Here is a 25,056-nt window from a genome sequence, read left to right on the forward strand (position 1 = left end):
TTATTCACCTGCATAAAAATTCTTATGTTCACATATATTTTGCTCATCACACTCCAACCATCATATCTTAGCACCATCATTGCAGATGCCAGTCTTCAGCCAATTCAATTAATTTCATCTGAAAACAAGAAACATCTGAGTGCACACCTACAACAAAGCCTATGAACCCTGATAACAAAGCAACTTCAATGCTAAACATCTTTGCTCCAATCTAGGCACACCACTAGCCAAGATGTTCCAATCCTGCTATAGTACTGGCAACAATCTGACAAAGTTGAAACTACGCTCAAGTTTGTCTTGACAAATCCAATCAACCTAATAATCCTGTTAGACCACTCTCAATCATCAGCAAAGTGATGGAAGGTCTCATCAAGTGACACTCACTAAATCTAATTTTCTTTTATTTTTTCATGGGAAGTGGGCATTCTCGCAAGGCCAGCATTTATCGCACATTCCTTATTGCCCTCGAGAAAGTGTTGGTGATCTTCCTTCTAGAATTCCGCAGTCCATAGTGGTAGGAATAACACCAATGCTGATAGGAAGAAAGTTCCAGGAGTTTGATCCATTGACAGCGAAGGAATGGTAGTGTGGTTTCAAGCCGGGACGGTGTGTGGTTTTAAGGGGAATTTGCAAGTGATGGGAGTTTCCATGCGACTGCTCCTCTTTTCTTTCCAAGTAATAGATTTCGAGCGCTGATGAAAGAACCTCGTAGAGTTGCTGCAGTGCACCAGTAGACGGTGTGTCAGCTGTGAAGAGAATAAATGTTTAAGGTGGTGGATGGGATGCAAATAGAGTGAGATGGTTTATCCTGGATGGTGTTGATCTTCTTGAATGTTGTTAAGAGCTGCATACATGCAGGAAAATGGAAAGTATTCTATTGCTTCTGCCTTGTAGATCATGTGCAGGCTTTGGGGAGGCAGATTACTTAGGCAAGTGAGTCACTTACCACAGAATTCCCAACCTCCGACCTTCTCCTGTAGCCATTGCATTTATATGGCTGATCCAGTTCAATTTCTGTTCAATGGAAACAACCAGGATGTTGACAGTTGGAGATTCAGGAATGTCACCACATTTTCATGGTGTGAATATTACCTGGCACTTAACAACCCATTGTAAATATTATCCAGTTTTTGTAGGAGTGCTTTTCTTGAGAACTGTGTTTTTGATTTTTAAGGGCTATTTTTTGACTTTCTCATTTCTCATTAATTAATTTCCTTTCTCAAACTCATTAATTAATTTATTAGATGTTGGAACTACACAATAACAATACCTTCTGTATTTGTGTTGATATATAGAGTATCTGGGCTCACAGATATGGGATTAGAAGAATTCATCAATATACTCAATAATTATCAATATTCCATTAAAATTAAACAGAGGGATAACATTAATTTCTTAGACACCATAGTATTTACATTGGTAAATGACAACTGGCATAAATTAACACATTTTTTTTTCAAATTAGCTGACATACACACTTCTACACGTAAAAAGCTATCACCTTAAACATACCTTCTGCAGACTAGAGAGATCACAACTAATGTGTTTCTATTGCATCTGCAAAATACCTGGAGGTTTTTAACAGGCTGTTACTGTTCTATACTATGCAGTTACTATACTGCCTCTCAAATTTAAAATTAATACTTGACACAACATTGGTCGCAATAGCATCTACTACATTCTCCCCCAAATAGTAGCCCCTGAAATTAACCTTAAGCTGAAAATTCCCTACTCATTTCCAAATAATAGGAATTTCATATTTTGCTGCCCCCCCCCCCCCCCCCAAGTTGGTAGATTATTCCCCTGTTGAATATTTTAAAATGCTTTCTCTCCTTTGCAGCTTCCCCTCAGCACCTTTCTCTATTCCCTCCCTTGCAGCATTCTTCTTCCCTGCCACAGCCCACCCAGATCCTCTGTTTTTACCCTCTCTCCACCTTCTTCCTTATCGCACCCTTCCCACCATTGGAGCCTCTTTCTTCCTGCCATCCTTCTCAGAGCTCCTATCTTCCCACCTTTCTTATGGTAGCCTCTTCTCCCAACTCCCCTGACCCAACTCACTAGACAACCTATCAGCAACTAACATGAGAGATAAACAGCTTGCAATTATGAGAGCATTTCCTCACCAAGTCTGTCTCTCCCAGGTATAGAATCATAGAATCTCTACAGTGTGGAAGTAGGCCATTCAGCCCATTGTGTCACACCAACCCTTTGAAGAGTATCACACCCAGAACCTCCTCCTACCCTATTCCTGTGAGCCTGTATTTCCCATGGCTAATCCACCTAATCTTAACATCCCTGGGCACTATGGGCAATTTAGCATGGCCAATACACATAACTGCACAACTTTGGACTGTGGGAGGAAACTGGAGAACCCATAGGAAACACATGTAGACAAAAGGAGAATGTGCAAACTACACATACAGTCATCTGAGGGTAGAATCAAGCCTGGACCCTTGGCACTGTGAGGTAGCAGTGCTAATCACTGTGCCACAACTACTGAGCCACTATGCTATGCAAACATTTTTCTGGTTGATCACTCTTGTGATTGGGTTTTCCAGGGCAGGTTTAGGGACTTTTGGACCAAATTCACCTCTCACCCCTATGTATATTGAATGCCAATGTGGAGATTGACTGCTTTAGATATCTGAGGTGTCATGAATGGTGCAGAACATTGTTCAATTATCAGCAAATGATCTTGTGATGGAGCGAGGTATATTGATGAAGCAGTTGAGGATGGTTGGGCCAATAACACTATCCTTTTTCTTAGTAAAGGGCTCTTGTGATGCACTGGTACTGTCCCAACATCTGAGCCAGGAGGCCTGGGTTCAGGTCCCACCTGATCCAGAGATGTGTAACTATAGTTCCAAACAGGTTGATTGAAAAGTATCTACCCTGAAGAACCTCTGCAGCAATGTTCTCGGACTGAGATAAATGGTCTCCAATGACCACAAATGTCATAGAGTCCTACAACATGGAGATAGGCCCTTCAGCCCAAACTGGTCCATGCCGACAAAATGTCCATCTATGCTAACCCCATTTTTTCTGCACTTTGCCCATATCCTTTCCTATCCGTGTATTTGTCCAAATACCTTTTAAGTGTTGTTAACATACTCACCTCAACCAACTTCCGTTGGCAGCTCATTCATATGTACCATCCACATGTAAAAAAGTTGCTCCCCATGTTCCGTTGTATTCTTTCCCCTCTTACCTTAAACTGATGCCCTCCAGACTTCAATTCCCCAACCCTGGGAAAAAGACTGAGTGCATTCACGCTACCCACACCTCTCATGCTCTTGTGCACTTCTATAAGATCCCCCTTCAGTCTTCTATGCTGTAAAGAGAAAGTCCTAGCTTGTCCAACTTCTCCCTATAGCTCAGTCTCTTGCGTCCTGACGACATCGTTGTAAATTTTTTCTGCACTATTTCCAATTTAATAACATACTTCCTGTAGCAAGGTGACCAAAACTAAACACAATACTCCAAGTGCGGCCTCACCAACATCCTGTACAACTGCAACATAACTCTCCAACTTCTATCCTCAATGCCCTGACTGTTGAAGACCTGTGTCTTCACTTCTTCTTCACTGCCCTATCTACCTATGACTTCACTTTCAGAGAACCATGCACCTGAACTCCAAGGTCCCTCTGTTCCATTACACTCCCTAGGCTTTACCATTCACCATGAGATGTCTTGGTTTGTACTAGATAACCAACCAATGGAAAGTTTTCTCCCTGATTCCCATTGCTTCAGTTTTGCTAGGGCTCCTTGACATCAAATCCTACCTTGATGTCAAGGGTAGTCACTCATTTTTTTAAAAAAGCACACATCCTCTGGAACTGTTGAGAACACCAACCAGAATTCCGATCCACTGCTTGAAAAAAGCCACCTCAGTACACACCAGGGCCTCTGTGCCTGGAATGCCTTCAGTTCTTATACATAGGAAATCATAATTTGTTGCACATGCAAAATAATTCTAAAGGAAAGAAAGAAAGTCAATCTTTGACCCTGGGGACTGACATTAACAAGCTCTCATCAACCCAAGCAGTTTATAAGTAGATGCAAATACCTGAATTAGCCTCATCCAAGCATAAAAGGTGTTGGGCAGATTAGCACTGCATTTGTTGCAAATCCAAAATAGTTTTTGCAGATTATAGGACAGAACTATGTTGATAGTTAACCATTACAAATTAATTCTAGACTTCAGACAGCACACAAACCTAGTTCTGAAGAAGGGTCCCTGGACTCAAAACATTAACTCTATTTCTCTCTTCGCAGATCTGCCAGATCTGCTGAGTTCCTCCAGCACATTTTGTTTTAGTTGTTTCTATTATTGTACTTCCTGCTTCTTTGACTGATGAACCAGTCACTAATTAGGAGCCACAGAAACAATCAGAGAATTCGAAATGATAAACTGGCCAAGGTTAACTCAATGCCAAGACACAGTCTAAACATTTGTGATCAAATTTATATCTTTACTGTGACAGTAGTTCTTTGCATATAGGATTCATAGTTTGTTTCTTCACCAAATATTTTAACAGAATCAAAACATCTCACTCCAGAAAATGTTACACAAAGCAGTCAATGTGTGAAACCCAATTTAGGAATATAAATGTAAACTTTTTCAGTCTAATCTTATGACTTTCTTATAGTCATGGCATATGACAATCTGATTGGGAATCTGATTGTTTTCTCTGGGTTCCAAAAGCATATTTACAACTGATCAGCTCAATTATTTTTCAAAGTATAAACACTTTATTTCCATGAAGCCTGCCTTTATAATTTCAGCATCTAACACTGAAGAACTCCTAACTACAATACCAATTCCATGACTGATCTTTGTTTTGGGTCCAAAACTTACGTTAACATTGCAACCGCTCTATTCATGAGTTTATTGAATTGAATTAGCTTTATTGTCACATTTACTCAAATCAGAACTGTGAAAAGTTTACAGTCACTGCGTTACTTATACCGCGCCATCTTAGGTACAAAGGTACCTAGGCACAGATACTTAAGATCCAATTCTCGGGAAACAAAATTAAAGAAAAGTAAAGAAATAAATAGACCAGCATTACAGATCACAGGAATGAATTAGAAAAATAAAGAAGTCAAAAGTTCAGAATATCAGGGAGTGGGAGGGGGACTTGCAGTGGTTTGTGACCGGAGGGTGTTGTCGTTTGTCGCGAACAGAGCGCAGGTGCTCTACAAAGCAGTCTCCGAGCATCCGCTTGGTCTCATTGATGTAGACGAGGTCACATCGGGAGCAATTGATGCAGTAGACCTGCCCCTACACCAAACAAACGTTCCACGTCAGACAGAGATTCACCTGCACATCTGCTAATGTGGTCTACTGCATCCCCTGCTCCCGATGTGGCCTCCTCTACATTGAGGAGACCAAGCGGAGGCTCAGAGACTGCTTTGTCGAGCACCTATGCAAATGACAACATCTTCCAGTCACGAACCATTTCAGCTCCCCCTCCCACTCCCACTGGGCAACATGTCCATCCTGGGCCTCCTCCAGTGTCACAATGATGCCACCCAGAAACTAGAACATAGAACATAGAATCCCTACAGTGTAGAAATAGGCCTTTCTGCCCAACAAATCCACAGCAAACTCCAGAGCATCCCACCCAGACCCATCCCCTGACAACCCACCCAAGCTACACATCCCTGAACACTATGGGCAATTTAGCATGGCCAATCTGCCTAACCTGCACATCTTTGGACTTTGGGAGTAAACCAGAGCACCTGGAGGAAACCCACGCAGACACGGGAGAATGTGCAAACTCCACACAGACAGTTGCCCAGGGGTGGAATTGAACCCGGGTCCCCGGTGCTGTGAGGTAGCAGTGCTAACCACTGAGCCACCGTGCCACCCCAAGAAACTAGAGGAGCAGCACCTCATATTCCACCTTGGGAGCCTACAACCCAATGGCCTCAATGTGCACTTTACCAGTTTCAAAATCTCCCCAACCCCAGCCTCATCCCATGACCAACCCTCCCTCTCATCCCCGCCTCCTTGACCTGACACAACCTGTCTGTCTTTTCTCCCACCGATCCGCTCCTCCCACCTCACTGACCAATCCCCACCACTGCCTACCTGGACTCATCTGTCTCCATCCCATCTACCTTCTCCAGCCTCACCCCTCCTCTCTCTATTTATTTCCCAGCTCCCTTCCCCCTCCCCCATTTCTGAAGAAGGGTCCTGACCCGAAACATCAACTTTCTAGCTTCTCTGATGCTGCCTGGCCTGCTGTGCTCCTCCAGCTCCACACTGTGTTATCTCTTCATCAATGTCAGCAAAATGAAAGAGCTGGTCATTGACTTCAGGAAGGAGAGTGGAGGACATGCCCCTGTCTGTACCAATGGAGCTGAGGTGGAGATGGTCGAGAGCATCAAGTTCCTGGGAGTGATGATCACCAACAATCTGTCCTGGTCCATCCATGTCGAGGCAATGGTCAAGAAAGCACAACAACGTCTCTACTTCCTCAGGAGGCTAAGGAAATTTGACATGCTCACAAAGACTCATAACAATTTTTCTAGATGCACCATAGAAAGCATCCTAGCTGGGTGCATCACAGCATAGTATGGCAACTAGTCTTCCCAAGATCGCAAGAAACTACAGAGAGTCATAAACATAGTCCAGTCCATCACGCAAACTAGCCTTCCATCTATTGACTCCAGCTATACTTCCCACTGCCTCGGGAAAGCAGAGAACAAAATCAAAGACCCCTCCCACCCTCTTCCGTTGGACAGAAGATATAAAAGTTTGAATACACATACAAGCAGATTCAAGAACAACTTCTTCCCCGCTGTCATCAGACATTTGAATGGACCTCTCATATGATCTTCTGCACCATCTCTGTAGCTGTAACACTGTATTCTGTATTCTGTTCTATTATCCTGATGAACTTATATGTGGTAAGATCTGCCTGGATAGCACGCAAAACAATGCTTTTCACTGTGATGGCCATGTGACAATAATAAAATCAAATCAAATCTAATCACTCTTGATTTGTGCCTTATAGATGGTGGAAAGGCTTTGGAGAGACAGGAGGGGAGTTACCTGATGCAGTATTTCTAGCCTGTGGCCTCCTCTTGTAGCCACCATATTTATATAGCAATTTCAGTTGAGTTTCTCATCAATAGTTACCCCAGGATTTTGACAGTGGGGATTTCAGTGATAGATAAACAATTTAATGTCAAAAAGCAGTGGTTAGACTGTCTGTTATTGAAGATGGTCATTGCCTGGCATTTATGTGGCTTGAATGCTATTTGCCACTTTTCTGCCCAAGCCTTGCATTTGGCCATGGGCTGCTTCAGAATCTGAAGAGTCATGAATGGTGCTGAGTAATGGGTAATCATTGGTTCCCCACTTCTGACCTTATGATAGAGGGAAGGTCATTGATGAAGCAGCTGAAGATGGATGGGCCCAGGACAGTACCCTGAGGAGCTGCTGCAAGACGTCCTGTTGCTGAGATGATTTGACCTCCAACAACCACATCCATCTTCCTATGTGCCAGATATGACTCCAATCAGCAGAGAGATTGCCCCTGATTCCCATTGATTCCAGTTTTGTTAGGGTTCCTTGATGCCACATTCAATCAAATGCGGCCTTGATGTCAAGGGCTGTCACTCTCACCTCACCTCTGGGATTCAGCTCTTTTGTCCATGTTTGAACCAAGGCCGTAATGAGGTCGGGAGCTGAGTGGCTCTGGTAGAACCCAAACTGACTATTAGTGAGCAGGTTATTGCTGAGTAGGTGTTGCTTACTAGCACTGTTGATGATGCCTTCCATCACCTCACTGATGGCAACACCTTTTGCTCCCCACTGTTGGACAATACTTTGTGTGTACTTTGTGTTTAAAAGTACATATATACTTCAAATTATGTAATTTTTAAAAAATGCTAGCCATGTTTGTTTCAGCCTCATTTCTCAAAAAACTTCAGTCAATGAAATCAATTTTAATACATAGTTTGAGTTTTAGACTTAATGCCCTAGATGTGGTTTTTAAAATTTAACAACAAACTTTGACAAGCACAATAAAACTAAGCACAATGTTGGCACAATCCATTTGAACTATCTCAGGAAAGGAATTGAATTTCACCTTGGCAAGATGCTAGTCTTAGATGCCTTGCCGTTGGAAGCTGTAAGCACAGGCCTGCTACTCAACACAAAATGGAATGGAAGAAAAATTAGGGAGGAAATCATAGAAACTTAAAGCACAGAATGAGGCCATTCATCCTACTGTGCCTATGTCAGCTCTTTGAATTAACTCTCCAATTTGACCTATTACCCAGTTCTTTGCACATGACTCTGGAAGTAACCCCAGGTTAGGCAATGATAAGCCCTTTGGCATACATCTTGAAGCAGATTATCTGTCCATTTTCAATCCAAATGGGATGGAACCCATAGAGATCAAAGGAAAATAATATTTTTGAAAAAAAAAACAAAGTACGAATCAAGCTGGAAGGTATTTGGAGTGCTAATAGACCACGCAGCAGTAAAGCATTTGTTGTGTCCAGTGGTTTACTGCACTCCAAACATATTTCTCAGTCTCTGGAGGGTTCACTGCAGATTTCCTGTGTTTCTTAATGCTACTAATGAGTTTCAAAACCTGCCAAACGTTTCAAGAATTTGCAATTAATTAACAACAGTTTCCTGGCTGGAGTTCATCATTACTCCCACCCCTCCTCTTCCTACAGGCTCAGGGCACACATAGCACTCGGCCAAGGGTGTGCTGTAAAGGGAAAATTGAGCTTAGAAACAGAACGCCAATGGGACCGTTCAACTTTCTCTCTGGAGCTTTGTTGTTCGTCTGCTTCTTGGCATCAGATGTAACAAATTGCTATGCAGACGATCATCAGATACAGCAACCGTTCAGCAAAGCTATTTTGGAAATGTTACATATAAACACACTTACATTTCCACGACGTACCAAACTTCATCCTTACATGAGACTAATCTATCAGCAGCTCAGCTCATCGGAAACCAAGGACTCCACCACAACTGAGGGAACTCTGGTGCAAAGCTTCCGCAGTATCAAAGGTACAATGTATTACAAATTAATTGTTTATATAGCTTATAAGGCTCAATACTTTCATAAAGCCCACTTTTTGCACTAAATTCTCACTTTGCCTTGTTGTTTACTGTAAATGACTGAGTATATGTCCAGCTATATCCACACGAAGAAGGAAGGAAGAAACAATTGGACATTAAGAATTTATTGCAAATTACTGGGGAATTCATTTTTAAGCATAAATATAATTTTCATTGGTTGGGTGCACCATGTATAAAAACATCTGATGGCATCCTCGGAAAGTGGAAGACTAAAACATTTTTTGAAAAACACTCCAGAGTCTTATTTATGTCACATGAGAAGCAAAATATGTCATCATCAATCTCAATAACATCGATTAATAAACACTGACTTGAAACCTCAAAGGTTTCCAAGAAACCTGACTAATATCCTACTCAAGTGTAAGAGTTTTAGTTTAATGTCTTATTACCTTTAACAACGCACTTTCTCTCCACACTACATCAAAGGATTAGCATAGATTATAGAATTATTATTCTGACTTCTGAGATAAGGGTGCTACAACTGTAGTAACATCACTAGACTGTTAATCTGGAGAGCCAGGTAATGTTCTGGTGACCTGGGTTCGAATTCCACCATGGCAAATAGTGTTTGAATTCATTAGAATTTGAATTCAGTAAAAATCTGGAATTAAGAATCAACATGAAAATGTTGTTGATTGTTGGAAAGATACATCTGACACACTAATACCCTTTAAGGAAGGAAATTGCTATCTTTACCTGCTCTGGCCTACATGTAACTCCAGACCCACAGCAATGGTTTTAACTGTTCTCTGGGCAATTAGGAATGGGCAACAAATGTAGGCCTAGCCAGTGACTCCCACATCTTGTAAATGAATGAGAAAAAATACAGTGGGCAAATTCTCCATTATCAGTCTGTACTCGAAAAACCAGCACAAAAGAAACCAATAATCACTGTGGTTGTTTCTCCACAGGCCATAATGGTAGATTAGAATATCAATCATGAAATGAAGTAGCTAAATAAGTCAAAATAGAAATGAGAATATACAGCAATATATCTAAAAAAGCAATCAGGTAAAGCAGTAGCCGAGACTGAAAATTTTGATCAAGGCACAGAAATACTTCAATCTCATGAATTTAATTCGCCCATGAATATATTCGATCTTGTTTCTCCTTTTTACAATTGCCTATTGATGTACCTGAAAACTCTACTGATGGGAGACGACTAAAGAAGTCAATTCAACCAGTCATAGGAAGGATATTATTAAACTGGAGAGTGTTCAGAAGCGTTTTACCAGGATGTTGCCAGGTATGGAAGGTTTGAGATATAAAGAAAGGTTGGAAAGGCTGGGACCTTTTCACTGGAGCGTAGAAGGTTGAGAGGTGAACTTATAGATGTTTATAAAATTATGAAGGGTATAGATAGGGTTAATGGTAGATGTCTTTTCCATAGGTTGGGGGATTTCAAGACTAGTGGGCGTATTTTTAAGGGAGGAGGAGAGAGATTTATAAAAGACATGAGGGGCAATTTTTTTTACAGAGGGTTGTTCACATGTGGAATGAACATCCTGAGTAAGTGGTGGATTTGGTCACAATAGGAAAGGTTTGGAGGGAAATGGGCCAGGAGCAGGTAGGTGGGATTAGTTTAGCTTGTGATTATGTTCGGCATGGACTGGTTGGACAAAAGGGTCTGCTTCCACGCTGTATGACAAATACAAACATTCTCTTGTTAAGCCTAAAACAGCAATTACTTCAATTTAAATAGCACCTGCAATGTCCTGCCCAACGTTAGATCTGATTGGAAAATGGAAATGTAGCAAAAGAAAATCTTTTATAAAGGAATTTATTACTCCTCATGCTGAAAGATTCAACTAATTTTGCTTATGTTTACTTCAGTTCCTGAATATGACAATCCAGGATGGATATGGTTTAACATTTCCAAGCTCAAGCCCTCCATGGTGGCAGCAGAGTTGGTGCTACTGCGTAGAACTCTCCATCCAAAGTCACTGACAGTTAATGTGACAGTACATCATATCAGTTTGGAAGGGAACAACCTCACCATCAGCGATCCACTGGACAAAAAGATTTTGAATCTGAGTGAGCTGCCATCCTCAGGATATGACACATTCAACGTTTCCACCATCCTGAGACAGTGGACGTTGGATGTGATAGGATTTCAGTTCCAGTTTACTGATGACAGTGGCAGTCTGGTATTACACGATGCTCTGACTCAAAGCCTCTATTGCCTCGACACAAACTCTCAGGATGAGCCACTGCTCGTTGCCTACAGGCTGGCACTCTCAGAAAAGAGGAAGGTAGCAAATCCATTCAGCAGCAGAAAGAGCCAGCGGAGGTCTAGGGAAGTGAGGTGGAAATTCCCACCTATTTCTGGGGAGTGCAGCATGCACCCACTTTATGTGAACTTACAGTCATTGAAGTTAAGTAACTGGATCTTGGAACCACGGGGTTTCTACGCTAATGCCTGTAGGTAAGTCCTAAATCAGTACTGACTCTGTTTTGATCCGAGCTGGCATTGTAAGAGGGAGTAAACAATTTTTCAACTCTGTCTTTTCTCCCCCATTGCCCTGCATTCCACTCTCCCTTCCATTACCATTCCTACTCATCATCCATCATTTTGAAATATAAAAAGTTATTGTCTGTGATCTTGTTCACATTCTGCATGTTTTTATTATCTTTTATAGATACAGGGAGCAATTGCAGCAAATTTGCGCAAAAAGGTCCCATGAATAGCAAAAAGGAAAGCCAGATAATCAATTTCAGTGATGATTGATGTGGAATAAGTGCACTTTTCAATTGAATTCTCAAACGACTTCAACCTAGTAGAAAGGTCAGATGGGGACACGGGTTTCATAGCTGATTTAACGCATGTCGTTTTGACAGTGCAGTACTCCTTCAGTCCTGCATTGTCATCCTAAGATTATGTGCTCAAGTCCCTGTTGTGAGATTGATCCCAGAACCTTCACCTGAAGGCTGGAGTGCCACTACTAAGAAACCACTCTAAAAAACAGTGGACACACATCTAAGTCCAGTTTCAGTGCAATAAGTAAATCTGCATGATTGAAATGCATATTCGAAAACTGCTGCATCTTCTTTAATGACCCACACACGTCAAGTAGAATGATTTACTTTGTAGCTAAATCTGCATTTTGTATTGCTTTCCTAGAGGTCATTGCTCTGACTCAATCACTGACAAGTGGAACACAGACACAGTAAGTCCTGCTTTGGGAACAGTGAAGCAAAACATAACGAAAAATCAAAGGTAAGTTCTGCATTTAGTTTTAGTCTCACTTTTTTTAAAAAACGAAAATCCATTACTTATCCCATTTCTTTTCCTATAGGTGGCACTGTACCCCGGAAGAATATTCTTCAGTTAGTTTAATGCACGTAACAGAGTCTGGAGATATTTTTATTGAGAGGATAAAAGAGATGAGTATTGAGAGTTGCACATGCAAATAAGATTTAGTTCAGAGTGAAATGCCTAATGTTCCCTACATTATCCAAACTCTGCGTTTTCACATTTCAGACACAAGTAACAACACAAGAAAAGCTATAGGATTAACCCATGGATAGATAATGGTTCAGGAAACACTTGGCACAATACTCATACTATTTACATTATACCTTTCTAAATGAGCACTTAACCCACTTAAAGAGGTTCAACTGAATAACTCTCCATGTGGGCGTGGTATATAAACTGCTTATAAGTGTCCTCGCTCTTGTCCTGTACACAAGGCTCCTCAAGGCCTTAAGCACAGTAGCATTCTTTTATTCACATCTGTACATAGTAGGTTATCACACACAGGTCTCTAATATAGTTTCCAGCACCTCTCTCTGCACATACTCATTGCAGACTGGTGTCTTTCATACAAAAAGTTATATGATCAATTACGTTTCCAATTACATTGCAGTTGCTTATTCCAAAGATTTGCTGATTTTAAGTGAGGTCTTTTCTTGAGCTGAATTTTATGTTCCCCTGTTGGTGGGTTTGAAGGCAGGAGACACACAAATCAAGCGGTTTTTGGTCTCCATTCCATCTGAAATTTTAAGGAGATGCAAGAGTCATCAGGTAACCTACTTGAACTTGGGCCTGTCAAATCTCTTGGGAGGCTGAGGGGAGGGGACAGAGATGGTATATCTCCTTTATAGGTCTTCTAGGCCCATCGGAACAACCCTCCATGGACCCCTTTTCTTCAACATTACCCCCTCCAGACCTCAAATCCAGCCACTCATTCCCCTCGCTGAGATCTTCACCCAACAACTTACCTCGGATCATTAATATTGGAGAGTGCCTGTTATGGCAACAGTAGCCACTAGTCTCAGTGGAACAGCTGGATTTTACTGAGCCACTGGTCCCCTGGTGGGTCAACAGCTTACTAAGGCAGAATTTCTTCCCATGAAAGGGGTGGAGGTCTCACTTCAAAGCAATTTACACTGCTCACAGCACAGCACCCCATAAAATTCAGCACCTTTTAACTTGCAATTTGATTTATCCCTTCAAGTTAATACAGCACTTGGCATTTCAAGGCTAGAGAATACTCCTTCGCTCTGTCTTTCCTCCTTCCTGCGTTCTGCAGACTTCTACACTTAAACAATTCTTGATGAAGTTAATCTTCTCTTAAGATTTTATGAAAGATTAAGCTCAACATATGCTGTGACTTTCCCCACTACCTGGCTTTCTCAAATAAAGCTGTGCTATTACATAACATTCGTAATCAGAATACATTCTTCCCAATTCCATCTACTTCAACTTCCCAAGGAATGTTAGATAGGTTGTACACCTGCCATGCACTCATACAATCTACTCAATTTCCACAATGTAATTTCTCTACATTGTATTCAATGTATTATTTTTGTTATTATGAAGTGTACCTTAATCAACCTTTCCGTATAATTGGGCAGAATTGTTCTCAAATTGTGAAGCTTAATGAGTTTCATAATGCAAGGAAGACCATGATTCCGTAATACTTTAATATTTCATGGCTATTGCCTTTACTGAACCAGGTAACACCCTCACCATATGGCATTACTAACACCGTGTAATGTTATCTGTAATCTGTCATTAACTGAAAATGTGCGTGAACTGTACTAAATTCAATAAAGGTTTTTTTTACAAACCAAGCAAAATTGCTACGTTGCATTTGAATTTCCATTCAGTTATCAGAGGCAATATAAAAACAAAACATTTACAGCACAGAAGGAGACCATTCAGTCTATTTTTCTTCCATGACATCCGAAAAAGAGTAATCAAATCTCATTCCAATTTTCAGCTTCAGGTCAGTTGCCCTGTAGACTGGGTCAAAGTCCTGTAACTCCCTACTGAACTGTGACAGTAATGTGACCAAATAGACTAGCAGCTCGCTATCACTTTACTACCTTCTGAAATGGCCTAACAAGTCATCCAGCTCAAAGACAATTAGGAATAGACAATAAATGCTAATCCTAAAAATCAATTTTAAAAAGATCTATTACTGAACACTCAGAATTCACACACTCAAACTGCACCACAGCAAATTGAAATCCTTAAATATGCTGATTTCCTAAGAAAAATCTTTCTTTCCTATTTGAATTGATCAATTCTCTCAAGGAAAGGAAGGATCAGCAGTAAATGTGGTCTTTGTACATTTATAGTGCAGGACCACAGATCCCAGTGTTTTGAAACTCAACCTGAGAAAGTCAAAGAGTAATAAAGTCAACAGGATGAATGAGTGAAACCATACAGATGAAGGTGGACCTGGATGTAATTTACTAGTCTAGGTTTATCTCCTGTAGGATCAGAGTGTGGGATGCCACAATTGACTTTACCATCCCTCGGTTAGGGTTGGAAGTTAAGCCTGCGTCCAACTTCTAATTGCTTTCCAGCAACTCCTGTTACAAATAGATGACTGTAAATATTGCAGGTTGGATGTGAGAATAATATTCACCTGGGACACCTCTCAGTTGAACCACATGTCCAAACCTTTACTTGGGTTCATAAATCAATTAGGACCCATGAAACGACAGCACAAAAAGGAAAAAAGAAATGGCTATTATACTGTGGTGATAGTAATGAGGTCAGCCAGGTGGACATCATAGGAGTTCCCTGATTGGGGCTGTTAACGTGATCCAATCAGGGAGCCCTGGCTGACTGATAAGGACAGGAGGGTCAGGAGTTCTGTTTACTTGAAGAGTTGCCTCTGTGCTAGCGGCTCAGTGTCATGTACTATACACGTGTAAATAAAGGGTGACTTGGTGACAGGATATGGGCCTTTGTGGAGTTATTTTGTATACAATCTTAGGACTTCCTTTGGCAATCTAAAGCCAATTAAGTACTTTTGGAATTTAATGACTGTAGCAGTGTAGGAAGTGTGGCAGTCAATTTGCACACCAGGTCTCACAAACAGCAATTACATACTGAATAATTCATATAATTTTGGGTGTTAGCTGAGGAATTGTTGCTGCTCAAGTCTTTACTGCTCTTCTTCAAACTGCTAATACATGGCCTTTAATATTCACCTGGAAGGCAGATCTGTCACTGAAAAAAAACAGCAATTCTGACACACTCTCAATACTGCCACTGGAACGCTAGCCTCAATTACATGATCAATTTGCTTCATTGGGATTTGAATCCATGAATCTGGTTGAATCCACTCAACTTGGTCAGGACAAATAATCTGAGCCACAGTTTACACCTTGGAATTAGTGCTGTCAGGATTGCGGGAAGGGAAAATGAGGAAATTGACAGGAAAGAAGGTGAATGAAGACAGTAGATAACCAAAATAAACCAGGATGAGGTATTCAGTGCACTGTGTCTAAGAATTAAAAAAATGTTTGGTAAAAGATGGAGAAAGACAAATCAATTTTTCATAGCAGCACTTGGGATTGCCACTTACATTCAAATTGTTTCTTCATACAATCTGCATAACTGTTACATAAAATGAGTCATTTAAAAAAATCATTTCTTCAATAGACACTTAAGAACGTAATTTTAACTCATTGTAAGTGGAGTCACAGGTAGTAAAGTGAAGAAGGCATTTGGTACGCTTGCCTTTATTGGTCAGAGTTTTGAGTATAGGAGTTGGGAGGTCATGTTGTGGCCATACAGGATATGGTTCGGCCACTTTGGGAACACTGCATGCAATTCTGGTCTCCCTGCCATTGGAAAGATGTTGTTAAACTTGAAACGGTTCAGAAAAGATTTACAAGGATGTCACCAGGGTTGGGGGATTTGAGCTATAGGGAGAGGCTTATTAGGCTGGGGCTATTTTCCCTGGAGCGTCGGAGGCTGAGGGGTGACCTAATAGAGGTTTATAAGATCATGAGGGGCATGGATAGGGTGAATAGACAAGGTTTTTTCCACATGGTAGGGGAGTCCAAAATTAGACGGCACAGATTTAAGGTGAGGGAAAAGATTTAAAAGGGACCTAAGGGGCAACTTTTTCACAGAGCGGGTGGTGCGTGTATGGAATGAGCTGCCAGAGGAAGTGGTGGACGTGGGTACAATTTCAACATTTAAAAAGCATCAGGAGGGTACGTGAATAGGAAGGGTTTAGAAGGATATGGGTCAAATGCTGGCAAATAGGACTAGCTTAATCTAGGAAACCTGTTTGGCATGGGCGAGTTGGACTGAAGTAACTGTGTCCATGCTGTACAACTTTATGACTCTATAATGCATCTCAGCACGTATCTTGAAGTCTGCCCATTGTGGACACTGAGTGAGTTGACATGGTAGGTGTAAGGGAAAATGACAAATCAGCGGGATGTACGGGTTGTCACTAAGTTGCCCCAGGCAACAGCATGTTATATATTTGTCTTTATATCTCGGACAAACTACCAGTACACTTGCTGCTTGGCCTGCTGTGTTCATCCAGCCCTGCAACCTGTTGTACCAGTACACTTCGGCTGGCTTCTGGGACTGAGCCTCTACCCTGTTTCTGGATTTGATTGATTGATTGATTTATTGTCACATGTACCAAAGTACAGTAGAAAGCTTTGTTTACAAGCATTACAGGCAGATCACAGTAAGCAAGGTTGTACTGATCAAAAAAACTTAGAGAGAGGCATACAGGTTACATTGCACAGGGTATGCCCTAGATGAGATCAACATTAGCAAGATCAGCATTATTTGAGGCTAGAGAGTCTTTCGATGACTCCCAAGAAACCTACAGTTCAAGACATTTTCTCCTGAGTCATGTCAAGGAGCAGGGAATTTTCCTGATGTTGCGCTCCTGATACAAAGCAAATATTGATGTCTTTCTTTGTATTTCATAAATTATAAAATGCTACTGGAGCAATCCAATTGTGATATTTCAGGATATTAGCAGGTTTGATAGGATAGACAGGAAAAAATTGTCTGTTAGGTGAGCCCAATGCAGGGATCAAATGGGAACTAGGTCTTTCTGTTGTGAAGAATTGCATCTTAATACCATCTTTCCTGAAGGACTACAGTCCCCCTTGATTGTTCATTGCATACCAAACATGACAAGCTACTTGGCTATATATCTGCAGTAAAAGAAGGTGAGGTAAGGCAAGGCAGAGATGCTGCGGGTATCCAAGCAGGCACAAAGTGCTAAGAAAATGAGCTAAGAGCCTTGAATGCAGCCTGTTCCAATCCATGAGATGGATGTCTGTCCCTGCACTTAAAGTGACTTGGCAGCAACATTGCAATGAAAAGCATCAGTCAGCTCCAGACTGCAGTATTGAAGTACTGAACTATTTTATAAATAAGTCCCATGGTGACATGACAACGTGGTGATACTTGTGCTTTGAAAATTCCAGCCTCCTTGGATGGAGGGTGCAAGCAGTCAATGCCTACGGAATGTGTGTCGAGATATTGGGGAATCTTGTCCAAGACAGAGGAGAGGAGGCTGGTGAACTGCAGCTGCCAGGTGCCTATCAGATTTCCGTGTTGAGAATTATCACCACCTCATTTCTCTGTGCTGCCTTGGAAAACGGCAAATGGCATATAAGGTGCAATTACTTAATAGTGAGATGTTAATGCATACAAATAGTCCCCTCACTGCACACGAGCAAGATGCTCACCTAGCCATCAAAGCCTTGGCAGAAAATCAAATGTATTTTCCCTAACTGATTCATATCATTCAGGGCCTGAGAAAAGTCAGCCCTCAGACTTTGCTGTGACCAATCGAAGAATGGGATAGAAAAAGGAATCAGTTACTCCTCTGAACTGGATTGTAACGCACAATCCAGCAATAATTGTCATTAGCAAAGCAATCATGGCAATTGCTCTTCATCAATTAATTGGCTACAGACCACAGCACAAGGAAAATCTCAATACATTTAGAATTCACTAATTATCAGCCTGTAAAACTCAATACAGGCATGCTTTTTTGAAAGGCATTGTTCTGTTGGTATTATTCCCAATGTTTGGGACTGTGCAAATCAACATAATTCATGTGAAAGTGTTTTACTGCTTGCAATATGAAAATTGCACATTTGCATGAAATTGCTCATTTTACTTTAACATCAATTACCACAGTTTCCTCTAATTTAATTTGTCTGAGCCTCTGTGTTAATGCACTCTGCAAGGGATCATTTTCTTTGTTATAGAGGGCTATATCATCACATGAATACTTACTTAAAAGCTATATTCAATTACATGGGTAAAGGTTTCCATTTCTCATACTTTAATCAGTTTCCTTAAAACTTTCATACTAACAGACAGTAGAATAAATGTCTGTCTTAACTAATTAAACAAGTAATATGAACAGCAGGGTTCAAGTAGCAAAGCCCTCTTTACACTTTATCTTTCAAGCCATGTGATCTAGTGTAATTTGAACTGCTTTTACAAATTTCAATGAAATCCATTCCGAAATGTCCTTCGCTAACTGGGACAAATCTGCAGCAGAAAATTTGGCCCAAACTTTTCTATCTTACTCAATCCATAAGGAAGACCAATGGGAAAGATGCAGTTTAAGACAGTCTTCAAACAGGAGGTTAAAGTAGATACAAAAACTGGATGAACTGCGAAAAAAAAAAATTGAATGTAATTTAAATTTTTTCTGATTGAAAGCTCAAGAGGTCAAAACTGGCATTCTCTTACTTGTGTACTTCAGAGCACCAGGAATCTGTTTTGGAATGCAGAGATTTCACTTATTTAAAGCATTTCCAGCTACTCCTACTCTCAGATTCCTTCTTTGAATGTTCTTGCCCAATTTCTCCAGCTTGCTCCCTCAGTCTTCCAACTGTTTGATTTATTGTCTTTAAATCCAGTATCTTCAGGACAAGTCAAAGTAGATAAACTATTACCACTGTTTAGAGAGAATATAACTTGGGGGAGTAGTTCAAAAATTAGGGTGCTACTGTTCAGGAGAGATGTTAGTAAGGACTTCCACACACAAAGTAGGGTAGGGGTTTGAAACTCTCTTCTACTAATTGCAGGTGATCCTAGATCAGTTGTTAAATTTAAATCTTATTTATATAATTCTTTGTTAAGCAAAGGTATTAAGGGATATGGGCCAAAGGCAGGTATATGGAGTTAGGCCACAGATCAGCCACAATGTCATTGAATGGCACAACAGGCTTGAGGGGTTGAATGGTCTACACCTGTTCCTATGTTCTAGTGCTTGCCTTCATATTCACCATATTTCTAACCTCTCCTCTCCCTCCCCCCACCAACCCTATCAGTGCAGGATCTCCAATTCTCATCAAGTCAAACTAAACAAAATAATTGAGTATTAGTCCCATTGTTACAACTCAGGAAAAAAAAGTAACCCATCCATTATACTAAAACTAATTTTACATTACAAAGCAAGCCTAGGAAGACACAGTTGCAGAAACAGCAGGAGTATAAATGCAGGGACACAAGTCATCTGGTTGGAAGCTCTGACACAAAGATGGAATGAGACTTGAATGCCAGTCAGCTGAGACAATATAGAAAGATCTCACCTGTAAGTCATGGGGAAGGTTACCAGGAAGTTTCCTTGGATCAGTACTACTGGCTAGCATTGCCCAATGCCAAAACAAATTAGCTTATAAATCGACTAAATTTGATTCTAAGAGAGTAGATAAAAATGGGCATAATAAATTAGATGTTATTTTCTGGTTAAGCTAGAAGGTTTAGTGCACAACACCGAAATTGGCAGATTTAGTCAGAACGCAGTGTAAATAATACATGGCTTGGAACTGTTGTGTAATTAACGTACTGTGTCTTTCAAAATACACACAAACTTCATGTCACTAACAGAATTTTTTTATTGTAAACATTGTAAGAGACAACTTAAAATTGGAATAAACTATTATTTTATGTTTTGGTTTAATTAATAGTACCTTCAAAGCAGACAAATTACAGTACAACATTCCAACATACAATAAGAACACAATGCATCAAGTAATGTACATACTGAATAAAATGGGAAAATTTCAATCTGCTGTTTAAAAAACATATGCTGCATCTAGGATGAGTACTCTTCATCAATATTATCTGTCATTATAATTACTCATTGTAATATGAAGCAACACATACCACAGAATAGGCAATGAACATACATTATGATCAACATAAAAATATATAGAATTGATATGTGTATTTCCCAAAATATACTTCCCATATAATTGTGCCCAGTGGTCTTCTATTTTAGAGCTATTATAAGAAAACATATGCTAATTGGACAAAATAAATAATATATAACTGCAGCTTCAAAATGCATTCCCTGCATTTCTATATTAAAACATCAAGATTCATGCAATGTTGCAGTTTATCGTCAAAAAGTACTTCAACTTCTGTTGACATTCAGAAAGCAGGTAATGAATTCTGACATCATATATCATTCAGAATTAAAATCACAAGTACAATTACAGTTAAGATTTGACCCAACATAAAATATATAAAAATATTTCCAAGAAAATGCTCTGGTAATTAAAGCAAACACCATCATTATGGATTAATCTTTTCTTAGTAGCAGCGTTTCCAGCATTGACTGAATGGAGTACAGTTTGCTGTTATCACGATAGAATTCTCTTGCTGTGCTATCATTAACAGGGCCTGACACCTTGAGTGAATGGTCATGGTTGAGTTCTGAAGGGGGGACTCACATGCCAATTCATTTGACACCATTCCATCAAATCAGAGCAACATACAATTGTTTCAGAAACGCCTTGACTGTACTATTTTGCACAGCTATAGTGCTTTTGTGAAGATAAGCAACCAAATAAATAATGTGCTGTAAAGAAAAAAAGCTAGGGAGAAGATTAAGAATTCCTTAATTCCAAATAAGTACCACACAAAAATCAGTTTCCTCATAATAATATTAATTAAAGTCCTATAAATACAGAAAATTAGGACTGGACTTGAATGATAGCCAGCTACCATTCATAAAGAAAGGGATAGTCTGAATAAATATTCTACCCAAAAGTAGGGTTACTAGCTATTAATGCCATTTTTTGAACTGCAATTTATTTATTGGAAAATAAATCATGAATTCCACTAATATCTCCCGAATATAAACATTTAAATATTTTGTATTGTATTGTGGTCCCCAATGATTATCTTGAGTCAGTTAAGAAAAGTGAGTTTTTGTACTTGACTTATCTTCTATCCTTATATGTATCCCATTATCAGTTCCTTTTGTCTTACGTCATTCTTTTTGCCATTCAATTACTTCTGCCACCCTCACCATAACAGATCTCTTGCTTCTGTTCTTTCCTAGGACACCTTTTCTCTGGCCCTGTACCAGCTTAAAAGTTGTTCATTGCTATAATCTTCCACTTTTCAAGAAAGGCCATCAACATGAAACATGCATTTTATTGTGAAGAGGAATGTAGTTAACGATTAACATGAGTTTTTATCAGTTCGAAATTTCTCATTCTCTATTGAATGAGTCTGTCATCCAGAAGTCTTACATTAAAAACACACTTTGCAAAACAGGGAAATTAGCTGTCAAAGGCTTTAACTAAAACACTGCCCCAGGGAAACGTGTTTCAAGTTACCCAACACCATTTAGTTTTCTGGTGGGAGTAAAAGAAGATTTTACCGTAACATTCTGCAAAGCGAACAAATTATAGTAATACTTTCTGAGTTACAATAGGGCTGAATTTAGCCAGTGGGGAATTATGATATGGGCCACACCTAGTCACAAGAGAAGCCCTGTGTTAGCTTCTCAATGGCAGGAAAATCTCCCCCATTAAGTTGGAGGGTGGAAGGAGCTAACGCAGTACTCCTTGTCAACAGCAGTAGAGTATTGATTTGATACATTAATAAAGGAACTGACACTTATTAGTCACGAACCCATTACACTTTAGTAGTGGCTTCGATTAAACGGAGGCCACACTGTTTTCCTGTGCCTTCAGAAGGCTGCCCACCAAACCTTGCTGGCTTTGCCAGTGATCTCCCATGGCAGGGTCCCTCACACTTAGTCAACCTCTGTCTGCTCAAGGGATCTGGCATTGGAAATGGAGAAGGCCAGCAAAAACCACCTTCCCCCAGCCTTTCACTTTGTCTGTGATAGAATACAATCCATAGAATCCCTACAGTGTGGAAGCAGGCCATTCGGCCCATCTAGTCCACACCGACCCTCTAAACAGCACCCCACCCAGACCTACTCTATCCCCGCAATCCTGCATTTCCCATGGCTAATCAACCTAGCCTGCACATCCCTGGACACTATAAGCAATTCAGCATGGCCAATCCATCTAACCTATGCATCTTTGGACTGTGGGAGGAAACCGGAGCACCCAGGGGAAACCCATGCACACGCGGGGAGAACGTGCAAACTCCACACAGACAGTTGGCCGAGGGTGGAATCAAACCCAGGTCCCTGGTGCTTTGAGACAACAGAGCTAACCATTGAGCCACTGTGCCACCCCAGCCCACCCTGCAACACACACTTCACTATCACCTCCTATTCAGCCTGGGTGGCTTCTCAACGCTGGGCCACTGATGGGTGCATTGCAGCCAGCAGTCATAGCTGCTGCTGATATCAATGAGAATTTGTCAGTGTCCGACTGGCCAGCAACCCTAAGTGAATCCATTGCCACGGATTGGGTGGGTCTTACTGTGGGCACTTAAGGGTCCAAAGTGCCCTCGATTCCATCAGGCCTTCCCTAAGCAATTGATGGGCATTCCGCACAAAGTTCTCTGACTGGTTAGTGAGATTTCCAGCAAGCTGACAGACATCCTACCCAGCTAACGAAAGATTTAATGGCAGTTTTCATTGGGCCCAACCAAATTATGGCTCAAATACAAATGGAAAATGCTGACAAAACCCAGCAGATCTGGAAGTATCTGGGGAAACAGAAACAGAGTTAACATTTCAGGTTGGTGGCCCTTCATTTTATTTCAAATTTTCATAATTTGTATTTTGTATTTAGATTATATCTCCTTTTGTTGTCTGTCTTGAAAATGCAAACAATTAATGCAGATTTTTGGTTCACAGCTATGCCATAAACAGTGGGCCAAACTGAAACCACTCGACCTCAATACAACCTAAAATTCTAAATCATGCAACTCCAAATGTTTGTTCTGCGAATTATGTCAATATTTTGAAACGTCACGCCTATCACCTTCATTCTAAGCCACCAAAAACCAATGAGGGCAAATCTCCAATTCTGTTATGTAGACCAGGGTTCTAGTCAGATTCTGATATGTAGAATATTAAAATATCCACACCACTTGGTGTTGAGTTTTGATTATGAACTGTTAACTAACTAATCATAAATTCCAACTACAAATGAAAATTTGAAACAGTTTTTAACAAAAAATTGTTTTTAAACAGTGCCTTTAATGTAATAATACAAAACTGGACACTAAACTGTATAAAGAAATATTAGGTCTGGTGACTAATAGCTTGGTTTAAAAAAGTAGGATTTAAGGATAGTCTTAAAAGAAAAACATAGAAACAGAGAGGCTTATAGTGAGAATTTCAGAACTTAGGCACTATGGATGGACCAATTATAATTAGGAATGCTCAATTCATTAGGCCTCATTGATAGAGCACAGATGTCAATGGGGGTTGTAAGGCTGGAGGAGGTTACAGAGGAATGGATGAGCAATGCCATGGAGGAATTTGAAACAAAGGGGCAAAGCTTATCAAGATAGAGGGTGCCCCCTATGTGCTAGAGAACCAGCAAGAGATCCACGCTGCCTCTTTTTGGGAAAGCTAGTCAATCAGGCAATGTCAAGGCCTCTCCCTGGAATCTGGACCAGAGGGGCACAAATCTTGCCTACAGAGAGCTGTTGGCCAATCACAGGCCAGCAACTTTTATGCTCAGCAGAGCTGCTGGGAAGCCTGTTGCACTGCACAAGGAGAGGCTCTAGAGTCCCAGGGCCAAAGAGAGGCCCAAGCCACAAGTAGATAACATCAGGAAGGGTGCCAGTTGCTGAGAGAGGGGAGCAGATGGGAGTTGGAAGCAAGGGCAGGGGGAGTAGCTCTTAGAAGGCTCTCCTCTTTCCAATATTGAGTTCCTTGTAAAGGGACCAAATGTCTTGGATCTAGGGACCACCCTCACCCCCAGAGTTGACAAGTTGGCTGCGTCGTTTTAGCTGCTATGACGACAGGCTGTCCATTGCTGATTTAATATCAGTGGTGGTGAACTGAGGTCCTTTTGTGGTCATTAATTTGCCATGTAAGGGATTAATTGGCCTTCTTACTTAATTGCACATTCTTTTTGCCTTAAAACATGTAACCAGAGAGAGCTGAAGATTCTCTACAAGGATAGAATTTTAAAATTGAGAAACTACTTAACCAGGGCTCAGCGTTGATCAGTGAGCATAGGTTAGGTGGGTGAACAGGGCTTGGTACAATTTAAGAGATAACTTAAATACAGTCATCATCTAAATAAATCTATTGTATTGAAACCTAATTCTCACCCATTGAGTGAGAGGAACATCCCAAAATATTTAAAGACAATTAAACTTTATAAGCTTTATCTCAGAAATTGAATTCAATTATCAATATGAAGGCACTGGCCAACTTTGGTAAGATGAATGCAGTAAATTATAACCTTGGTTCATATTGGTGACTTGCTTCTTCCTGTGCATAATCAGA

At 40.6% G+C, this 25,056-nt stretch overlaps 1 protein-coding gene across 1 annotated transcript; it reads left to right on the top strand.

The window, feature by feature from the left end:
- Window positions 1–8,734: 8,734 nt before the first annotated feature.
- LOC109913534 (bone morphogenetic protein 2) lies at window positions 8,735–14,194 on the top strand. The gene is made up of 4 exons (XM_020513059.2): window positions 8,735–9,046; window positions 10,952–11,543; window positions 12,240–12,335; window positions 12,415–14,194. The coding sequence occupies exons 1-4, from the start codon at window positions 8,776–8,778 to the stop codon at window positions 12,530–12,532; spliced, it is 1,077 nt and encodes a 358-aa protein (XP_020368648.1). The 5' UTR covers window positions 8,735–8,775; the 3' UTR covers window positions 12,533–14,194.
- Window positions 14,195–25,056: the final 10,862 nt, after the last annotated feature.

The sequence above is a fragment of the Rhincodon typus genome, chromosome 3 (genome assembly GCF_021869965.1).
Source record: "Rhincodon typus isolate 14 chromosome 3, sRhiTyp1.1, whole genome shotgun sequence".
Lineage (NCBI taxonomy): Eukaryota > Metazoa > Chordata > Chondrichthyes > Orectolobiformes > Rhincodontidae > Rhincodon > Rhincodon typus.

What these genes read in the sequence shown, in the direction of transcription:
- LOC109913534 (XM_020513059.2), top strand. Translation starts at nt 8,776, where the DNA reads ATGGGACCGTTCAACTTTCTCTCTGGAGCTTTGTTGTTCGTCTGCTTC. An exon ending in AAGCTTCCGCAGTATCAAAG is followed by an intron (nt 9,047 to 10,951) that starts GTACAATGTATT and finishes TGTTTACTTCAG; the next exon opens with TTCCTGAATATGACAATCCA. An exon ending in TTCTACGCTAATGCCTGTAG is followed by an intron (nt 11,544 to 12,239) that starts GTAAGTCCTAAA and finishes TTGCTTTCCTAG; the next exon opens with AGGTCATTGCTCTGACTCAA.